Source organism: Xenopus laevis, chromosome 5L (assembly GCF_017654675.1).
Source record: "Xenopus laevis strain J_2021 chromosome 5L, Xenopus_laevis_v10.1, whole genome shotgun sequence".
NCBI classification, from domain to species: domain Eukaryota; kingdom Metazoa; phylum Chordata; class Amphibia; order Anura; family Pipidae; genus Xenopus; species Xenopus laevis.
Genome location: NC_054379.1, coordinates 127812941 through 127832171, shown reverse-complemented (window position 1 = coordinate 127832171; position 19231 = coordinate 127812941). Strand labels below are relative to the sequence as shown.

The window sequence follows — 19231 nt, the reverse complement described above, 5'->3', positions numbered from 1 at the left end:
GAGCAAATCAAATGTCTTTTTCTGTTGAAAAAGGAGGTCCCTGCCCGTAGAGCTTACAATCTAAGTGGGAGGGTAACTTACAAATACAAGAGGGTATTAAGTGCTACAGGATAGGTTAATGCTTCACTGTATGAATTTTGTTTTAACAGGTTACATAAATGAAAATGGTTATTTAAACCTGTATAACTTTGAGAAGTACCTAGAAAAACTTTCAGATGTGAGTATACACTGTTTAGTACTTGACACCTAATAAAAATATCTCAATGTATAGCATATCAGTATTCTGTTCCATCTAGTCCTGTCAAGAAATTCTCAGGAGAGTAATATAGCTGAAGACATGGGAAAATGGTAAATAGGGGTTATTAACTAAGAAGGCCTGTTCTCAGCACCTGACTTAAACTGATGCCGAAGTGAGGAGTTGCATTTCCATCTCCCTTCTACTGAGATCCAGGCAATTGTCCTGAACAAATGAAACAGGGATATGTGACTATCAGCATGGATTTCCAAATCAATCTGTCAGTTTGCTAATTTATTTGCTTCAATCTCTATTAATAGGCTGTGTACACATTGTGGTCCCATACAAATAAATCTAGCATGCCCCACATTTGGCCCTAACTGTTCTCCGGTTAGGTTGAATGACATGATGTCTGTACTAGGGATGCACCGAATACACTATTTTGGATTAGGCCGAATTTTTCGCAAAGATTAGGCGGAATACCGAACCAAATCCTAATTTGCATATTCAAATTAGGTGTATGACGAGGAAAACTTTTTCTCATTTTCTGACAAAAAGTCACGCGATTTCCCTCCCTGTCCCAATTTGCATATGCAAATTAGGATTCGGTTTGGCCGGGCAGATGGAATCCTTCTAAAAAAGTCTGAATCCCGAACCGAATCCTGGTTTCGGTGCATCCCTAGTCTGTACTTGGCTGCCTTTAGTTGGGGCTTTCTGATAAAATATACATCACATGTTGCTTCTGACTAACTGACCCACTCGCCAATTAGACAGTCCCTTTCCTCTATCAAAGTACAGATCACATGGCAGGATAGCATGCAGGTCCATATGGTTTACGGTTGTCTTAGGACCACATAAAGTTGTACAAGCAGCAAATTGGCTCTTTGGTCGGTATGGTTTTACCAGTGCCACCACAGTCCATGATCACTGATCTTTTGATCATGCATTTCAGCTGGGAAATGTCCACCTTTCATGTACAGTATGGTGATTTTGCTTTGTTTCGTTTTCAGTTTGATCGGGAGCATTTCAATGAAATCTTTGTTGACTTAAAGTGGTTTGAAAGCAAAGTGGGCAATAAATACCTCAATGAAGCTGCAGGTCAAGCTGCTGAAGAAGCCAAAAACTGTAATAAAAAGAAAAACAAGGTAAGCATCAATGTTGACTTTATAAAAAAAAAAAAATGGTTTGTGTGCATAGGGTGATTTGTATTTTAGAATTGTTTATGCTGATGCTTATGGTTTATTACCTTTTTAAGTGGCAAACTATTTCTGCACATTAGTATGATCATACTCTATATAAACATGCTATCCTGCACCAACACCATCTTAACAGGTTAAAACTTGGAAACCCAAACCCAATAAAAGACACATGTTGAGTGCCGGGAACACCCAAATTCATAATGTGGGTATAACCAAAATAAGATATTGAATCCTACACGTCAAAAAAAAAAAAGCAAGCCTTCAGACTTTATTCCATGTTACACTGACATAGACATTATCATAAATAAATCATAGAAATTATTTATCATATTTCTTTTATTAGGTTCCTGATGATGCCTTTTGTTTTAGTGCTTTAGAGAATAATGGGGAAGAAAATTCTGAATGTAAGTACATGTTATTTTTGTAAGTATATGTCTATGGAATAGTCCTTTAATATATAATGTAATAGTCTTTGTTGAGTAATAAAAGGCACAAAGTTTGCCCAGGTGCAGTAAATCTTAGCAGCCAATAACATTTTTGCTTTTACACAGGTGACCAGTAAACTTTTCTTTCTGATGGGTTTCTATTATTAACAAGACTTTAGCAAACTTTGCACCCTTTATTACATGTCCCCCTTAAGGTCTTGTACATTGTCCTTGTTTAAGTAACAAACCTTTCAGTGTTTAGTGTATTTCTTTTCTTAATGATTTTTAAAGATGGCATTTTGCCTTTTTTCAGCCCCCTAACTCTTTGAAGTAGCAATAGTCAGAGCGTGATATAGCCCAATGAAACTCCAATGAAATACATTCACTTCTTGTTGTTCTCTGTCCATTCTGTTAGGGGTCATTTACAATAAGGAATGTAGTGTGTAAAAGAGCAGAAAAAAAGGTGCAATGTTGTTTGAACCTGCATATCAGTATATAAGTGCATATTTTCTGTTTTTCTTTCAGCAATTATACAAAACTATTTTACTTTTCAGGTTTAGATAAGGACTCTGAAGATGATGAAGATGAGGATGATCTCTTTGAGACAGAATTCAGACAATACAAGAGGACATATTACATGTCCAAGATGGGAGTGGAAGTTGTTTCTGAGTGAGTCAGTCGTCATCACTCGTACATGAAGACATCTAAATGCTGTGATAAGATTTAAGCTTAAGATTTATGTGTAAACACGTACACACAAAAAAATGTTTTTTCATCTGTGTACAGGAAGGGTATTCTGCACATTGGAATGACTTGTACATGCATGTTATTTGGGATGCATTTTATATTTGCTGTATTATATACAACTTATAAATTAATGTTCTGTGTATTTTAAAATATATTTTGCTTAGACTGTCTCCAAAACATTGTTTCATAAACTGATTTATTGCTTATCAGGCTCCAGCATGGTGATGATGTTTAGCTGGAGTGCTGATTATTTCTGACTTAGCAGCCATTATCAGTTTGGTTAGCATGCAGCCGTTTTAATTAAATATATTATGTTTGTTCTACAAGACATTTATTTTCTTATCCCTTTTATTATAGTGAATTTCTGGCAGATCAGGCTAAATGCTATGTCCTGGCTATACAGTGGATTTTGCACTATTACTACCATGGAGTCCAGTCCTGGAGCTGGTAAGCAGATATAGTATATTTATGTGAATATTGTGGTACATTTTTGTTTTTGCCAGAATGGTGTGACTCACCTGTATATGATTCAGGAAGAATTTAATTTCTTGGAAATCAGTTTTTATTTAAATATGGAAGCAGATTAGTACAGGTATAGGATCCCTTATCCGGAAACCCGATATCCAGAAAGCGCCGAATTACGGAATGGCTGTCTCCCATAGACTCCATTTTATCCAAATAATCCAAATTTTAAAAAATAATTTCCTTTTTCTCTGTAATAATAAAACAGTAGCTTGTACTTGATCCCAGCTAAGATAAAATTAATCCTTATTGGAAGCAAAACCAGCCTATTGGGTTTATTTAATGTTTAAATGAATTTCTAGTAGGCTTAAGGCAGGAAGACCCAAATTACGGAAAGATCCGTTATCTGGAAAACCCCAGGTCCCAAGCATTCTGGATAACAGGTCCCATGCCTGTTATAAAAGAGCTTTAACTTGTCTATCAGAAAGTAAGCCAGCTTTCCTGCAAAATGCTGTTCCTTCATTGGACTGAAAAACTCCATGTCGTCGTATGTATAGGCAGTTTTCATGTAACTGCCATTATTCAGTTGCACACTGGACATAAGGCTCACTGAGATTTTTTTTTATCCCCATGGTCTATGAAGGAAACCAACAAACAAGATGAAAACAACTTTCTCTCCCTTCAGGCTCTTAACAGTCTCTTGAAATTGAAACATGCTTTGCATTTAGGTTCTGCATTTGCAGACTGTGATGATCAAAAGGCTTTGTTTGGCATTTGCTTTTTGCTTTTAGGCACAGTATTGTATTAAGTATCTGTAATATGTAGCAGCCACTAATCTTACTGTGGGACATAAAATGAAACTGTAAATGAGTTGTCCACATTTGAAATTAACTTTTATTATGATGTAGTTAGTGATATTCTGAGACAATTTGGTTGTGATTATTTGGGATTTTTGCGTTATTTAGCTTTTTATTCAGCAGTTCTCTAGTTTGCAATTTCAGCAATCTTGTGGTTAGGGTAAAAATAACGTTAGCACCCATGCATTGATTTGAATAGGAGACTGGAATACGATTAGTAGGGAGCCCGGATAGAAAGATAAGTACGGTAATAAAAAGTAGCAATAACCAAATATTTGTAACCTTACAGAGCATTTGTTTTTTAGATTGGACCAGTGAATGCAAATTATTGAAAAACTATAAAAAAAAAAGACTAATTGAAAAGTTGCTTAGTATTAGCCATTCTATAGCATACTAAAAGTTAGCTTAAATGTATGTTTAGTGAAATAATGATGCCATTCAGAGACAAATGAGTATACATAAAAGTAATTTGTTTATCTACAGTTAAATTTCTGTTTATGTTGCTTATTTTAGGTACTACCCCTACCATTATGCCCCATACCTGTCTGATATTTGTAATATCAGCCACCTAAAGCTGACATTTGATTTGGAGAAACCCTTTATGCCGTTTGAGCAGCTGCTTGCAGTCCTTCCTGCTGCTAGTAAGGATTTATTGCCTCTCGCTTATCAGGTACTACTTTCTAATTCTTGCAAGTTTACTCTGTGCGCAGTCATAATGCCAACGCTGTGTTATACTCTTTCATGTGCCATTCTTTCTTTGCTTGTTTCAGAATCTGATGATCAGCTCCGATTCTCCTATCATAGATTATTACCCACAAGATTTTAAAACTGATCTTAATGGGAAGCAACAAGAGTGGGAAGCTGTTGTACTTATTCCTTTCATTGATGAGGTAAGAAACACATTGCCTTTTCTTGTATGAACATTTTACAGAAAATATTGTACAGGTATGGGACCTGTTATCTAGAATGCTCCGGGGCCCTAGGCTTTCCGAATAAGGAATCTTTCATAATTTGGATTTTCATACCTTAAGTCTACTAGAAAATCATTGAATCCTTAAAAACAATAGGCTGGTTTTGCTTCCAATAGATTAATGTTACCGTATCTTAGTTTGGATCAAGTACAATGTACTGTTTTATTATTACAGAGCAAAAGGAAATAATTTTTAGAAATTAGAAAAAGGAGTCTATTTGAGATGGCCTTTCTGTAATATGGAGCTTTCTAGATAGCGGGTTTCCGGATAACGGATCCTTTACCTATATGTTTTTTTAGTCAAAGGAACAGTAACGCCAAAAAGTGTTTTAAAGATATAATTATATAATATCAAATAAAATCTGTGTGTTGGCTTTAGAAGCACTACTATAGCTTATAATAAGTATATAATCAATAAATATATAAGCTGCTGTGTAGCCATTGGGACAGCCATTCCAGCTGAAAAAGGCACAGGTTGCATGGCAGCTGTGTAGAATACAATGATTTTTAACTTGAAGATAAATAGGTCATAGAAGTATACTCCTCTCATCAAATTGGACATTTGTTGTTAAAAAAATGATTGGAGAATGATGCCATAATGAGCAAGGCTCTAAAGGGATACTGTCATGGGAAAAAATATTGTTATATTTAATTTTGAAATCTGACATGGGGCTAGACAAATTGTCCGTTTCCCAACTGCCCCTGTCATGTGACTTGTGTTCTGATAAACTTCAGTCACTTTACTGCTGTACTGCAAGTTGGATATCACCCCCCCCCAGCAGCCAAACAAAAGAACAATGGGAAGGTAACCAGATAGCAGCTGCCTGACACAAGATAACAGCTGCCTGGTAGATCTAAGAACAGTACTCAATAGTAAAATCCAGGTCCCACTGCAACATATTGTTACATTGAGTAGGAGAAACAACAGCCTGCCAGAAAGCAGTTCCATCCTAAAGTTCTTGCTCTTTCTGAAAGCCCAAAATAAAGATAATTTGATGCCACAAACTGTGTGTCTTGTTGATAGCTCAATCAAACAGTGATCTGGTTTTGCCAAGTCCAGAGAGGAAGTATCATCTAGAAAATAAGGTTTCACTGGAGAGCTGATGTGTTGAAGTGGTTAATAAGTTTATTCAAGCTGCATTAGCACTACATGTTTCGACCTCTGGGGTCCTTCTCCTGGTGCAGTTAACAACATACTGAGTGAACAGGGCTTTTTAAGGCCAACAATCCCATCCCACAACCATCATGTGATCAAACAATTACATACTAGCTCCATCTTAAGGGCAAGTATATGTATTACATTCTGATTAGAAAATGGATACTACATTTAAGTCTATCCCAAAACTGACCTTCATTATACATATAGTCAGGGCAGCCATCAGGGGGGGACATGGGGGAGAGTTGTAGGGGGCCAGAGGGTAAGGGGGGCCCGGCCACACTGCACTTTCTTGATCAGCCGGGCCCCCCTGCTTTCTGAGAGCTGCTGACTTCGGGAAGGCATGGCGGGAGCACAAGGGAGATCTTCTGTCCATTACTTCCCCTTATTGGTTACTGAGTTTATGTCCCGGTTGAGCTGTTAAGGGATTGGATAGCTGAGGTTTGAACTTCTCCTCCAGCTCATCCAATCGCCATGCAGCTTTACCAGGACTTGAAATTTTGTGACCAATAAGGGAAGAAAATGCTTTCACTGGAAGAAGATGCAGCCACCTGTGCTCCCCTCCCCCCTTCTGTAGTTGGCAGCTCACTGACAGCAGGTGGGCCACACTAATGAAGTAAGTGTAACATGGCAGGGCCCCCCTAAAGGTAACCCTTTGTGGTCCCTGTTTTGTGGTGGTGCCCTGGGCACCAAATTTTTTTTAAACTTTTGGGGGGGCGGGCAAGTTTTTTTTACATGGACGTTTAAGGGGGGCCCTGGCCACCAATTTTCTTATAATGTGGGGGTGGCCCTGGATACCAATTTTTTTCAATGGGGGGGCCCTGTCCACCAATATTTTTTTATTAACATGTGGGAACCATAGCCACCAAGGTTTTTGTGTTTAGTGTGGGGTGGGGAGGGCGGACCTCTAGGTGGGGCTTGTGGTGGTCGCAGCCCAGGGGGCCCTGGAAATTTTTTCGTATGGGGTCCTGCGATTTTTGATGGCGGCCCTGCATATAGTTATGCTAGTTTCAACAATGTAGCAGTGTTAGGAAGAGTATCTCCTACATCTGCTCTTTCTGAAAGCACGTGACCAGGCAAAACGACCAGAGATGATGCCTACACACCAATATTACAACTAAAAAAAATATTCTTTCTGGTTCAGGAATGAAATGTTATATTGTATAGTTAATTACTTGCAGTGTAATTTAGAAATAAAAACTTTATAAAAATCATGACAGAATCCCTTTAATAATGATAATGAGAAAACAAAAACTAAACAAAATGGACATTGGTCTTCAGTAGGGTTCTGCTATCTTTTTAAGAATGGACAATTGACAGGTTTGCAGAGCAGGAAAAAGGGAAGCATACAGGCTCATACATTTGTCTTTACCTTGTGCCTGAGAAAACCCTGTAAAAGTATCATATGCATTCTATGAAAATCATAATTCAGCAGAAAATGTTGTCTTTAAAGTAAGGGTCAGACAGTTGACACAAGATGGTGGGGACAGAGAAATCCACATGCCACCACTGATGTTTTTTTATGGTTTATTATCGTTGACTATCTGCACAGGCAATCAAATGAAGAAAAAAAAAATCAGCTATGGCTTATGATTCATTACACTAGAGGCACCATATTCTAACGGATGCCTTCATTTTCATTGTGTGTCTGCAATCCTTTGTGAATCTGTGTATCCTAAACCCAATGTGTGATAGATTAGTAACATGTTGGAGCTAAACTTTTAGAAACGATTGCTGGAAGCTATGGAATCATGCAATAAGTGTTTGACTGAGGATGAGAAGAAAAGGAACCGGCACAGTGAGTGCATAAAGTACTGGTATGAAAAGGAAACAGACTTCAAGTACTATTCACCTTGGCCAGAGAAATTTCAGAGTGTTGATCGCTGCAGTGCAAGGTAAATGGATGGACTCCCAAAGCAAATATCAAATGCCATGTATTATAAAACATGTTTACAATACTGCCATTTAAATGCAGCAAACACTTACTCCCCAGCCAAGGAAGGAATTTAGGGTATATTGGAAACTTTAGTTTAAAGCAGTTTATTTCAAGCTCCTATATAAACCAACACATTAGCAATAGTTGCAGTTTTGTGGACTAGGCTGTAATAGTTACTCTGTAAAAAAATTTAAAATAACCTCTCCTTCTGTAAATTGATGTCACTTTTTGCATATTTTGCTTGGAAACACTGCACAGCCAACACTATTCACAAACGCCTATCTGCCTGTAGTATCTGCTTATCTGGGAATGTTTAGAATTAATACACAGGTGAGAAGCCAACTGCAAAGTGGTGCTGCTGCAGTCATTTAAATCACCATGGGTATATCATTCAATGCAAAAACAGCCTCAAAGGCATTATTGTGCAGTTACTTGATTTGAATACTTTTCTCATGGTGATTTACTTTGCAAGTAATGGCACACAATTTCGTTCATTTGTGTGCATGGACACTGATCTTGGAAATCAGCTCTTGCTTTACAAAAAGATTTACAACTACACTTTCTACAGGGGGGATTATCCAAGCTGTTAGTCTCCAGAGGTGGCACTGCAGAAATCATGCTCTTAGCTGTACTTCTAAAATAACTGGAAGACTACAGGTTGGATAACCTTTTTTACAGGCTGCAGATAATGACATGAAACCAGCTGTTTTTATAATAAAAAATCAAAAGTTGACTGCTTGTAGGTAGGTAAGATCCCACCAGATTTGAAGTAGCACATTCACATGTAAGATATAATTTTCTTTTGCAGGTATAAACTAATTTCTTTGGATGCCTGGCATGTCGACGTGACTGATAATAAAATAACAAAAGTAAATAAAAGTGCACTGTATTTCTGTGGATTTCCTACTCTGAAGCATATTAAACACAAGGTAAGGGTCCGGGTGTGTGGCCCATATGAGCATTTTAAGGAGCCTCATTAGAGTGATAAAGTCCTTCTGAATTAAGATGATAAAACTGAAGTAGAGTAGCATAAATATCATACATTTTAAAGGCTAGCTAATTAGTAATATTACGATACAAGAAGTCTAGACTTTTATTCAGGCAGACCTTGCGCTAAGCAAATACAATATAGATTCATATTCAGTCATCGATTTTAAACCAGTTCCAAGTGATGGATCAAAGATGATGGGCTGGTTATTCTAAATGGAAACATAGCACAGGTTTGGGATGTGTTATCCGGAAACCTGTTATCCAGAAATCGAGTTATGGGTCATCTCCCATAGACGTCATTATTATCAAATCATTCAAATTCAACATTTTAATACCTATTTCCTTTTCTCAAAAATAAAATGACAGTACCTTGTACTTGATTCCAGCTATCCGATTTTTTCGCACAAAGCACATTTTTGGGAAAATCTAATAATAAATAAGCGTAAAAAACCTGAACGGATTTGATCGAAGTTTGTATATAAATTAGAGACTTTGATAAATAACCCCCTTGAAGTAGAGAGATTTAGGGAAATATCCCTTATCCTGAAAACCCCAGGTTCCTAGCATTCTGAATAATAGATCCCATTGCTGTGGTGGTAATCTCAGTATGGAGACGAACAAATTAACTCTAAATTTTTTTATAGTAAAATTCATAACATGTCACAATGGATTCTTATACTGTATATGTAGTAACTTGGGTTAACAAGTATGTGGGCTGTACTGCATAGCTATAGTCGCTAATCCTTTATGAACCGTGAAAACCATTTTATATGGAAAAATAAGTAAACATACCCTCAGTTTATCTGTAGGACCTATTTTCCCTTTAAATGCCTCTATGCAGCTCCTCACCATCAAATACTCATCTGTTTAATTCAGCCTGGTTAAAGTGATGGTACAGTATCTTAGCTATGTTCTTATTTTATTCTCCCAAGCATTCTCTGAAGAAGGCAGGTGTTCAGGTATTCCAGCAAAGCAGCCGTGGAGAGAACATGATCTTGGAGATAGAGGCTGAGGAAGATGAAGATAACCTAGTAAGGCAAACTTGGCCATTGCATTGATTTGCAGTGTTCATAATAGTCTGACCTTCTTTTATACATTCTCTCAATCGAATGTCTATCTTTGCTTGCAGAACGTGGACACCATTGCCAGTGCCATACTTGGAAAATCTGTTTTTGTGAATTGGCCTCACCTGGAAGAAGCCAGAGTTGTTACTGTTTCAGATGGAGATATGAAGTATGTTTGTTTATTATGATACTGAGTGTGTCTTAATCGTTTACAATACTGCCACTGTTATCACAAATATATTTATGGCTTTGGCCATGAAATCTGTAGTTTGAAATCCAGATATTTCTTGCATTTGCCCATTGTTCAGTTTGGCCCACCACATCGTCATTCTTATGGCAACACCCTTAAGAATAGTTTAACGTGAAATATTACTGTGTTTCAGCCAATAATTAGTCAAAATAGATACGGGTTATATTAAGTAAAACGCACAAACAAAAATAAGCATTTCTTCAAGTCATCTTGGGGGACACAGGGACAGTGGGTATAGCTGGTACATCCAGGAGGGCAGGACACAACAGTAGGAAAAACTATCCCCTCCCCTACTGGCTATACCCCCAGCATGCGGAGCTTAGACCAGTTTTTGTTGTGTCAGAAGGATAGGATGTAAAATGAACTTCTCTTTATTATTTTGGTTTTCTGTCAGTTGCTTGACACCCAACGTGGGACCTGTCTCCGGTGTCCCTGATATTCAAGACCATCCAGTCATTCAGGTCTCCCCTTTGTGTCATAGGTGGAGACTGAGGAGTGTGTTCAGGACACAGTACATCTGTGCTGCCTTCCCTCCTCATATATACCCTCTCCCTACTATAAACCCATGGGAGATTGGTAGTGGGGTTATTCTCTTAATGGGCCATTTTCCTACCCCCCTCGCAAGCCCTAATGCACTGCCTGCAAGAGGGGAGGGTTCATTGCATTGTGCAAAACACATAGTAGCACTATTAACTGATTCATTTTGAAAAAAATGTTTTTCCCATGACAGTATCCCTTTAAGGGTTCGTGACCGCAGCCCTTACTGAGGCCACAGGGAGGAGTACTAATTCTGGGAAGGCGACGGTTTAAACTGCTCAGTGGGCGGCTGTTTATTGGAGACCTGGTCAGATTAAGGGCTGCCGAGAAGGAACCTTGATGAGAACTGAGGCGCATGAGGCTTGGCGCCATTCGGTTTTTGTTCTTGCGCGATCTCAGCGCGTTCCCTCAGTCGCGGCTGCCATTTTGATTTCGCATCAGTGAGCGGGGTAACACTAGTAAGCGGCATCAGAAATTCGCTTCTTTCGGCAACTCCTTGTCCTTGGGTCCTCCTGAACTCCCGCAGCCTCACAGCTAAACTTCGGTTCCAACCCAGAGTGTGATATTACACCTCAGCGCACCTGGTTGCTCAGTTAGTACTGGGGGGATGCTAGTAAGCACAAAGAGAGACAGGCTACCTCAGTAAAGGCCTTTTGTCTCTAACCTGGGGTTCTAGCACGGTAGTGCTCAGACCAGTGGCCATATATATTCATATATATGGATACATATTTAGATACATCTGGTTATATCTATTCTTATTGTCACTACCATGTCTGAGGGAACTACTGACAAGCTTTTTTCCAGGGGTGCACCTACTGCCCAATTGAGATATTTAGCCTGTGCCAGCTGCCGCAAACGTTTGCCCTCAGGGCACAAAGAGCCTTTATTTAATAACTGCAAACCACCTGAGATTGGTCCTGAACCTCCAGAACCTGCTCCTCCCCAGGTAGACCAAGACTGTCAAGGTCTATCCTTCACAGTGGTCTATCCTTCACCGCTTAGACAACCTCCAGGACCTGAGTGGGCAGCACAGCTGGCTTCCGGGATACCAAAATTAGCCCAGTCACTGGATAAATTGCTCTCCCGCCTTGATAAGCCCAAGGTGATAGCCTCTAAGCACAGAGCTCCTTCCCCATCTGAGGAAGAGAGTGATTCCCCTCCCAGATGTTTTTCACCATCTCTACCTGATTCCGGAGAGGACTTTGATTGCTCAGAAGGTGAGCTTTCATCAGACACAGACAAGGAGGATGACGACTGACACAGGAACTCTTTGGATTCAGTGGATACCTTTAATTTCCTCGGTACTGGAGACTCATCTCCAGGACCCAGGAGCCTCATCTGACGCCACTTAAAGCCTATTCAAACGTCACTGTAAGACTTCTCCAGTTTTTCCCTCCCACTCACAATTGGATCAGATCATCCATGGGATAATCCAGAGAGACGTTTTCAAACAAACAGAAAATTCCAGAAGCTCTACCCATTTCCTACAGAAAAGTGGTCAATGCCACCCTCTGTTGACCCACCAGTATCCAGGCTCTCCAAGAACACAGCCCTTCCTGTCCCAGACGCCTCTTCCATCAGGGATTCGATGGATAAAAAACTAAAGAGCCTTCTACGTTCGGCATTCTCCGCTTCAGGCACCTCTCAACGGCCTGTCCTAGCCATGGCATGGGTTAGCAGGGCAGTTCAGTCCTGGTTAGACTCTCTACTCACTGCAATTACATGATCTTTCTCAATGGGCATCCCAGATTAAGGAAGCAAATGATTACATGTGCAAGGAATCGCTCTATGCCATTCAAGTCATCAGCAGATCATCGGCACTCTCTGTGGCAGCCCGCAGATCACTCTGGATGAAACTGTGGTCAGCAGACCTTTCCGCCAAGAAGTCTCTAACTTACATTCCCTTTAAGGGCAAGCTTCTTTTCCGTCCCGAACTGGATAAGACTATCAGCCAAGCTACAGGGGGCAAGAGTACTCTGCTACCTCAACCCAAGGCTCGCCCTTCCTTTTGAAGGGGTACGTTTTTTTTCGTGGCTCCCAGAGCAAGCACACAAGATCATCACCACCGTGACAGTCCTTCACAAACTGAGGATGTTTCAGTGGTAAGCAGAGACCTTCCTGGCAGAGCAAGAAGGACACTCCCAAGACCGGAGACAAGACTACCTCGGCATGACGATGTGGGTGCTCCATCAGTCACAGGGCCGATAGGTGGCAGGCTCAGCACCTTTGCCGAAGCGTGGACCACACTCATTCAAGACTCTTGGATCCACGAGGTGGTAAATCGGGGCTACCATCTAGAATTTTCCTCAACTCAACCCAAGAAGGACGGATCGGTAAGACCCATTTTAGGTCTCAAGGAACTAAACAAATTCCTTTGTCAACGAAGACTCAAGATGGAGTCTCTCAAATCAGTCATTGCAGCCATGTCCCTGGGGCAATTTCTGATCTGTCTTGACATAAAGGGTGCCTACCTTCACGTCCCTATTTTCCCTCCGCATCAGAGATTCTTGAGATTTGCCTTCCAGAATCGCCACTATCAGTTCAAAAGCCTTCCCTTCGGGCTAATGTCTGCCCTGAGAGTCTTTACCAAGATTATGGCAGCTGCAACAGCAGTAATTCGCAATACGGGAGTTTCCATCACCCTCTACCTTGACGATCTGCGAATCAAGGCACCTTCCTTCTCAGAAGACCAGAGATCTCTCCAGATATCCATAAACACGCTCCAGGAACTGGGCTAGGGCTTAAACCTGGAAAAGTCTTCTCTAACGCCCAGCCAATCCATGGTTTTCCTTGGCATGCAATTCAATACACAAACACAGAGGATTTATCTTGGTAAGGTTGCTTCTCCAGAGACCTCTACACTCAGTCAAGTTCTGCACGAGGATGTTAGGGGTCATGGTGTCAACCATAGAGGCGGTTCCATTTGCCAAATTCCATCTGTGAGTGCGGCAACGAAACATTCTGAGGGTTCTGAAGGAAATCCCTTTTTCAAGAGATCCTACTCTCCAGCGAGACAAGAACATCTCTCCTCTGGTGGTTGAACAACACCCATCTGTCTTTGGGCAACCCCATGGGAGATCCACAATGGCATGTTCTCATGACGGACGCAAGTCTGTTCGGTTGGGGAGCAGTTCTCGAGGGCCGCTCCGCTCAAGGTCAATGGAACAGAAACTACAAATCAACCTGCTTGAGATCCGAGCAATCCGTCTAGCCCTGGCAGCAGATTCTACACGGTCAGGCTGTAAAGATACAATCCGACAACGCCACGGCGGTGGCCTACATCAACCACCAGGGGGGGCACAAGAAGCAGAGGAGCACTAGACAAAGTCAATCTCATCTTCAAATGGCCCGAAACTCACCAGACCCAACTGTCAGCGATTTACATTCCAGGACTTCTAAACTGGGAAGCGGATTACCTAAGCAGGCAATCCCTAGACCCGGGAGAGTGGTCATTGAAAGATGAGCTCTTCCATGAGATAACTCAGATGTGGGGCACCCCAGAGTTGGACCTAATGGCTACTCGGCACAACCGCAAGGTCCCAGAGTTCTTAGCTCGATACAGGGATCCACTAGCCCTAACAGCCGACGCTCTTAACAGCCAAGTGGCACTTCAATCTGGCCTATGTCTTTCCACAAATGCCCCTCGTGCCAAGGACTCTCGGGGAAACTTCGAGGGCAGACCACTCTCATCCTCATAGCACCAAGAAGGCCTCGGCACTCCTGGTACACAGACGTTTCTCAACATGTCCGTTGCAGAACCTTGAACCCTGCCCCTAATTCCGGACCTTCTAACCCAATGTCTGATCTGGCACCCAAACCCAACATATCTAAATTTGACGGCGTGGCTCTTGAAAATTCTAACCCAGAAGGGGTTCTCCAAGGCAGTAGCTGACACCATGTGCGCATCTAGAAAGCCAGTCTCAGCAAGGGCTTATCATAGAGTTTGGTCTAAGAGTCATTTGGGGCAGATTCATTAAGGCTTAAATAGTAAATTAGATTAAGGAATCCACCTGGCGAATGTCTCGGACTTTAGAGCTCTAACAGGGTCCAAGGTGTTCAGAGCCATCTCATTAGGATTGGAAGGTGAAGGACAGAAGTTCGGTATCGTAATCCCCTGGTTCAAATGAAAGTCCGATACTACCTATGGCAAAAAGGATGGAATAGTGCGTAGGACCGCCCTATCATGGTGAAAAACGAGGAAAGGTGGTTTGCAGGACAGTCCTTGCAAAAGCCAATCGCTAGAAGGAAGACAGTCTTCCAGGTAAGCCAGAGAAGAGGTACTGATCCTAGCGGTTCAAATGGAGGGTCTGTTTCCATGGTCGAGGTGTGATAAATCTCACATTCGGATTTACATTCGGATAGGGGGGATCAAACTTTGAATATGTGAATTTTGACACCAAAAAAAATTTGAGAATTTGAATTCTAATTTACTATTCAAACCTTAATGAATCTGCCCCAAATGGCTGATTGCACATGGCATTTTTCTACGAAAGTTTTTCAGCCATTTCTGTTTCCCAAAAACTTGAATGGAAATTGTTTGTTTAGTGCTCTTCATTGGTAAATAAATTACATTTAACAATCTTTTCATTTTTGAGCTGCTAGGCAATGCTGGGATTTGTAGGCATGGTGTGCCTGGCAACTAAAAGAAAACTTGTTTACTTCTGCAGGCATAAAAATAACAAATGGCCTAGTTTATTCGTGTATTCTCGTATTTTTCTTTTTTTTCACAATTTGAAGTTTTTAGCTCAAAAAAATCTTGCTTGTGAAGAATGGGTTTGAAAAACTAAATCTTTTCAATTTAATAAATATAAAAACTTAACTGTGCAAGTATGTACTCTAAAAGCGAACAATGTCATTTAGAATTCAATGGAAGCTGTCCTTAGCAAAAATTTGAATATTTTGTTTCTTTGAGGTTTTAGAAATTTTTCTGCGTATAAATGCATAAAGTAAGTAGTTATTTGTGCTTTTTTTAAAATGTGTGTTTCGTCATGGGTGGAAAAAACCGATTAAACTACATAACTTTGTTAGACTGTTACAACTGTTCTATTAAATGTTTAACCTGATATTTTCATGTTTTCAGAAAAGTGAATTATTAACATATTGCTTTTTTTATTCCCTTTTTTTTTTCTCCACTGTTGCAGGTTTTATTTAGATGAACGTCCTGGAACACAAAAGCTTTATACCGTTAACTCTGTACCACCGACCAAAGTCGTCTATGTTAGCGATAAAGAAAGAAACTTATGGGTGAAAGAAATTCAGGGAATATCCGAATAGTAAGTTATTGCTTTACATTCCAGCAGTAGAGACATTTTGCCATTCTTAGTTCTTTACTGGTTTGTGCCAGAGCTCCAGGGTAGCCATCTTTTAGCATTTGTTTAATGCCACAGTCCTACCAAACAGTAAAATGAGGCCTGTTTTTGCACAGAAAGAAAGTGGAGCCAGTTGAGCTACTGAGCTCAGGTTTTTTCTCATAAATCTGATCTAATGATTGCACTGGCTTTAAAGATTTGTGTGTTGCTGTTGGGTTGAGATGCCTTGTTATAATCCTATATCAGTTAATGAGATCAAAGGTATGTCAATTCTCTTGCTTTGCCTTAGATCCAATATAATTGCCATATCATTTAGTTTCTATATGGACCAATGGGTGGTAAATCAGCTGACATTTGTGTTCTGTTTTGAAAGTTACCACAAAAGAAAAGGAGTGGTGATAAATGAGACTGCAGTGGTGTTGTATGCACAGCTGCTCACTGGCCGCCGCTACCAGTTGGGACAAAATGGGGAGGTTCATCTTGAGAAGCAGTGGTCCAAGCAAGTGCTGCCCTTTGTGTACCAGACTGTTGTACAGGTAATCGGCTAAACAAAGTAAATTAATATATTTTTATGCTTTAAATGAACATGACCAAATTGAGCTTTACTTGTTCTTTTCATTAGTCATTTTTCTTGTTGATAATAAACATCTATTCTACTAAACTGCTCTATTAAATCACAAGACTGACTAAATGTACAATTAATTGTGTAATTATTTCACTATGTTCCTGACTACTACTTTTCCTCTGTACTTCCTCTCTCGTCATCATTAAAATGGGAATCTGACAGATTGCCCCAGTTATGTGATAAAGCTGCAATTCATTTCTCTTTTCAGGATATCACTACTTTTGAATCTGGCTCATATAATTACAAAACGCTGGGCGAGCTGTTCTCACCTGAAAGTTCTGTCTTCATGTTGGGGGCACCCTACTATGGATGCATGGGAGAAGTATGTAATTGTATATTTACACTGCTTTTCCTGCCTGCACTTCCCTCCTACAGTATAAAATTAAAGTGCACATCTCTCCTTCACGTTCCGAAACTGCTGATCTCCATTTCTAACTTCAGTTTGAACATAGGGTCAGTACTGGTGCTATATATCTTTAGCAGGTTCCCTTTAGCAGAGCAAGAAAAGTGAGCAAGAAAGTGACTGTAAGCAGTAAAGCACTTTTTTATCTTTACTGGAGATTTCATCAGTTGTTCTGCAGAACGAAAGCTACAATATTTCTGAACTGACTCATACACCTTGCCTAGGTCTCCTAATGCACTGTACCTTAAATCTTTCAGCAAGAAGTCAGCCTATACTATAAAATATCTGTCAGGGAGGCACTTTTCATTTGCATCTCTAGACAGCTGAGCCGAATGCTTTAAACACATTTGTGTCATATAAGTATGTCCTTGTCTACAGGTACAAGAGTCATCTGATGTTCTCAGTGAGAATAGAATCCGTGTGCTGTTATCTATTCCCAATGAACCGCAGCTAGATGCCTTAATACAGAACCAGCATGTAAGTTTGCAACAAATTCCTCCTTTGGTTTTTAGTTATTTCTCCTTCCAAGAAGCACATAATTTTGTAAAAGAGAAACATATTGTACATTCAAGTATTACCTTTGTGTTTTTAAGATGGTTATAGGTTTGTTTTAATCTAAAACCGGAAACCATCCAGCTTGCTTCAAGAACTTAAGGGTGCAGGTCCCTAAAACTGTAACTTCTTAAATATACTAATGTCTACTTGGTTAAATGAGGATGTGAAGTTCCACCATGCCATTAAAGGGACAATAAACTGCATACATTAACTTTTACATATACCTTACATAGCAGTGTTGCACTTCGCTCTAATAAAACAACTCTAATTTAAAAAAAAAAAAAAAACAGGAGCAGGAGGGGGGGCACCCTGTGATTCATATAGAGCGTATCTAAAATCAGTACCGATAAAAAAAAAAAAACGACTAAGTTAATTGTCAGATTGCTTAAAATGGGCTGATGGTAATTATTAGTCTGAAATATGGATAACCGTATAGTAAATCCTACTAAAAGTGTATCTTTATCCAGCCTTTTCTTTCTTGCAGAAATTTTCTATAAAATATAACCCTGGCTATGTTTTGGCTAGTCGTCTTGGGGTGAATGGATACCTCGTTTCTAGGTTTACAGGGAGTATCTTCATTGGCAGAGGATCCAAGAAGAAGTGAGTAGTAAACTAAATTAAATCGCTGGGGGTTTGGGTAGCTTCTTTTGAGGTTATGTTCACATTTATATCTTTTGCCTGTTTATTCAGTCCCCATGGAGAGCAAAAGGCCAATGTGGGACTGAATCTTAAGTTCAATAAGAAGAATGAGGAAGTTCCTGGCTACACCAAAAGGAATGGGACAGAATGGACATACTCTTCTGCTGCTGAGCTCCTTCTTGGTGAATACATAGAAAGGTAGGGAATCTCTTGTGGGAGCCTTGTAGATATCTGAAGACTTCATTATCATAAGATGTGCCATTTGGAGATAAACCAACAGCAACAGTGTTTTCGGTAGTTCTGTATTAGTACAGTCGGAAACTTAAAAAAAATAAGACTTTTTAGGTACTGGTCTAACAAATAATAAGCACATTTGGTTTTCTTTCACAGGTTCCCTGAATTATTCACTTACATATCGAAGCACAGCCAAGATGATGTGTTCTATGAAGATGATATTTGGGCAGGAGAGGATGAACATGGGTGAGGCAGGTTTAATGGTGACACTGCTCTCGTGAGACTGATCCTTGCATGGTATGTGACATTCTGTCTCTGTTTTGGTAGCGCTGAAAAGGTTCAAGAGATTGTGTCTTGGCTGAAGTCTCATCCCGTTAACATGCTGTCCCGTTCTTCGTGTGATTTGCAAATCCTGGATGCTGCTATAGTAGAAAAGATTGAAGAGGAGGTTGCCAAGTGCAAGGTTAGAAATGTAAACTTTGTAGTAAAGGAGTTTATTGTCCATTTGATAGAGTGAAACTCTGAAAACCCTGCTTACTACACCTCACTAATGCAACGTATAATCAGTGTATTTTACAGTAGCTCGAGTTGGATCAGCCACAGCAACACTCTCACTTTTTATCTAACAGAGCCACAGT

The 19231-nt window shown here is 40.1% G+C and overlaps 1 protein-coding gene across 1 annotated transcript in view; it reads left to right on the top strand.

Annotated features, from left to right (window-relative positions):
- The window catches only part of xrn1.L (5'-3' exoribonuclease 1-like), a 52401-nt gene that overhangs the window by 9762 nt on the left and 23408 nt on the right, over positions 1-19231 (top strand). The window contains exons 9-27 of the mRNA XM_018263815.2: positions 150-217; positions 1246-1380; positions 1778-1838; positions 2414-2528; positions 2964-3053; positions 4439-4595; positions 4696-4815; positions 7777-7946; positions 8796-8916; positions 9910-10008; positions 10107-10210; positions 15970-16101; positions 16511-16673; positions 16971-17084; positions 17544-17642; positions 18205-18320; positions 18411-18557; positions 18750-18839; positions 18921-19056. Of these exons, the coding sequence (XP_018119304.1) occupies positions 150-217; positions 1246-1380; positions 1778-1838; positions 2414-2528; positions 2964-3053; positions 4439-4595; positions 4696-4815; positions 7777-7946; positions 8796-8916; positions 9910-10008; positions 10107-10210; positions 15970-16101; positions 16511-16673; positions 16971-17084; positions 17544-17642; positions 18205-18320; positions 18411-18557; positions 18750-18839; positions 18921-19056 (2237 nt within the window). The remainder of the gene's footprint in view (positions 1-149; positions 218-1245; positions 1381-1777; positions 1839-2413; positions 2529-2963; positions 3054-4438; positions 4596-4695; positions 4816-7776; positions 7947-8795; positions 8917-9909; positions 10009-10106; positions 10211-15969; positions 16102-16510; positions 16674-16970; positions 17085-17543; positions 17643-18204; positions 18321-18410; positions 18558-18749; positions 18840-18920; positions 19057-19231) is intronic.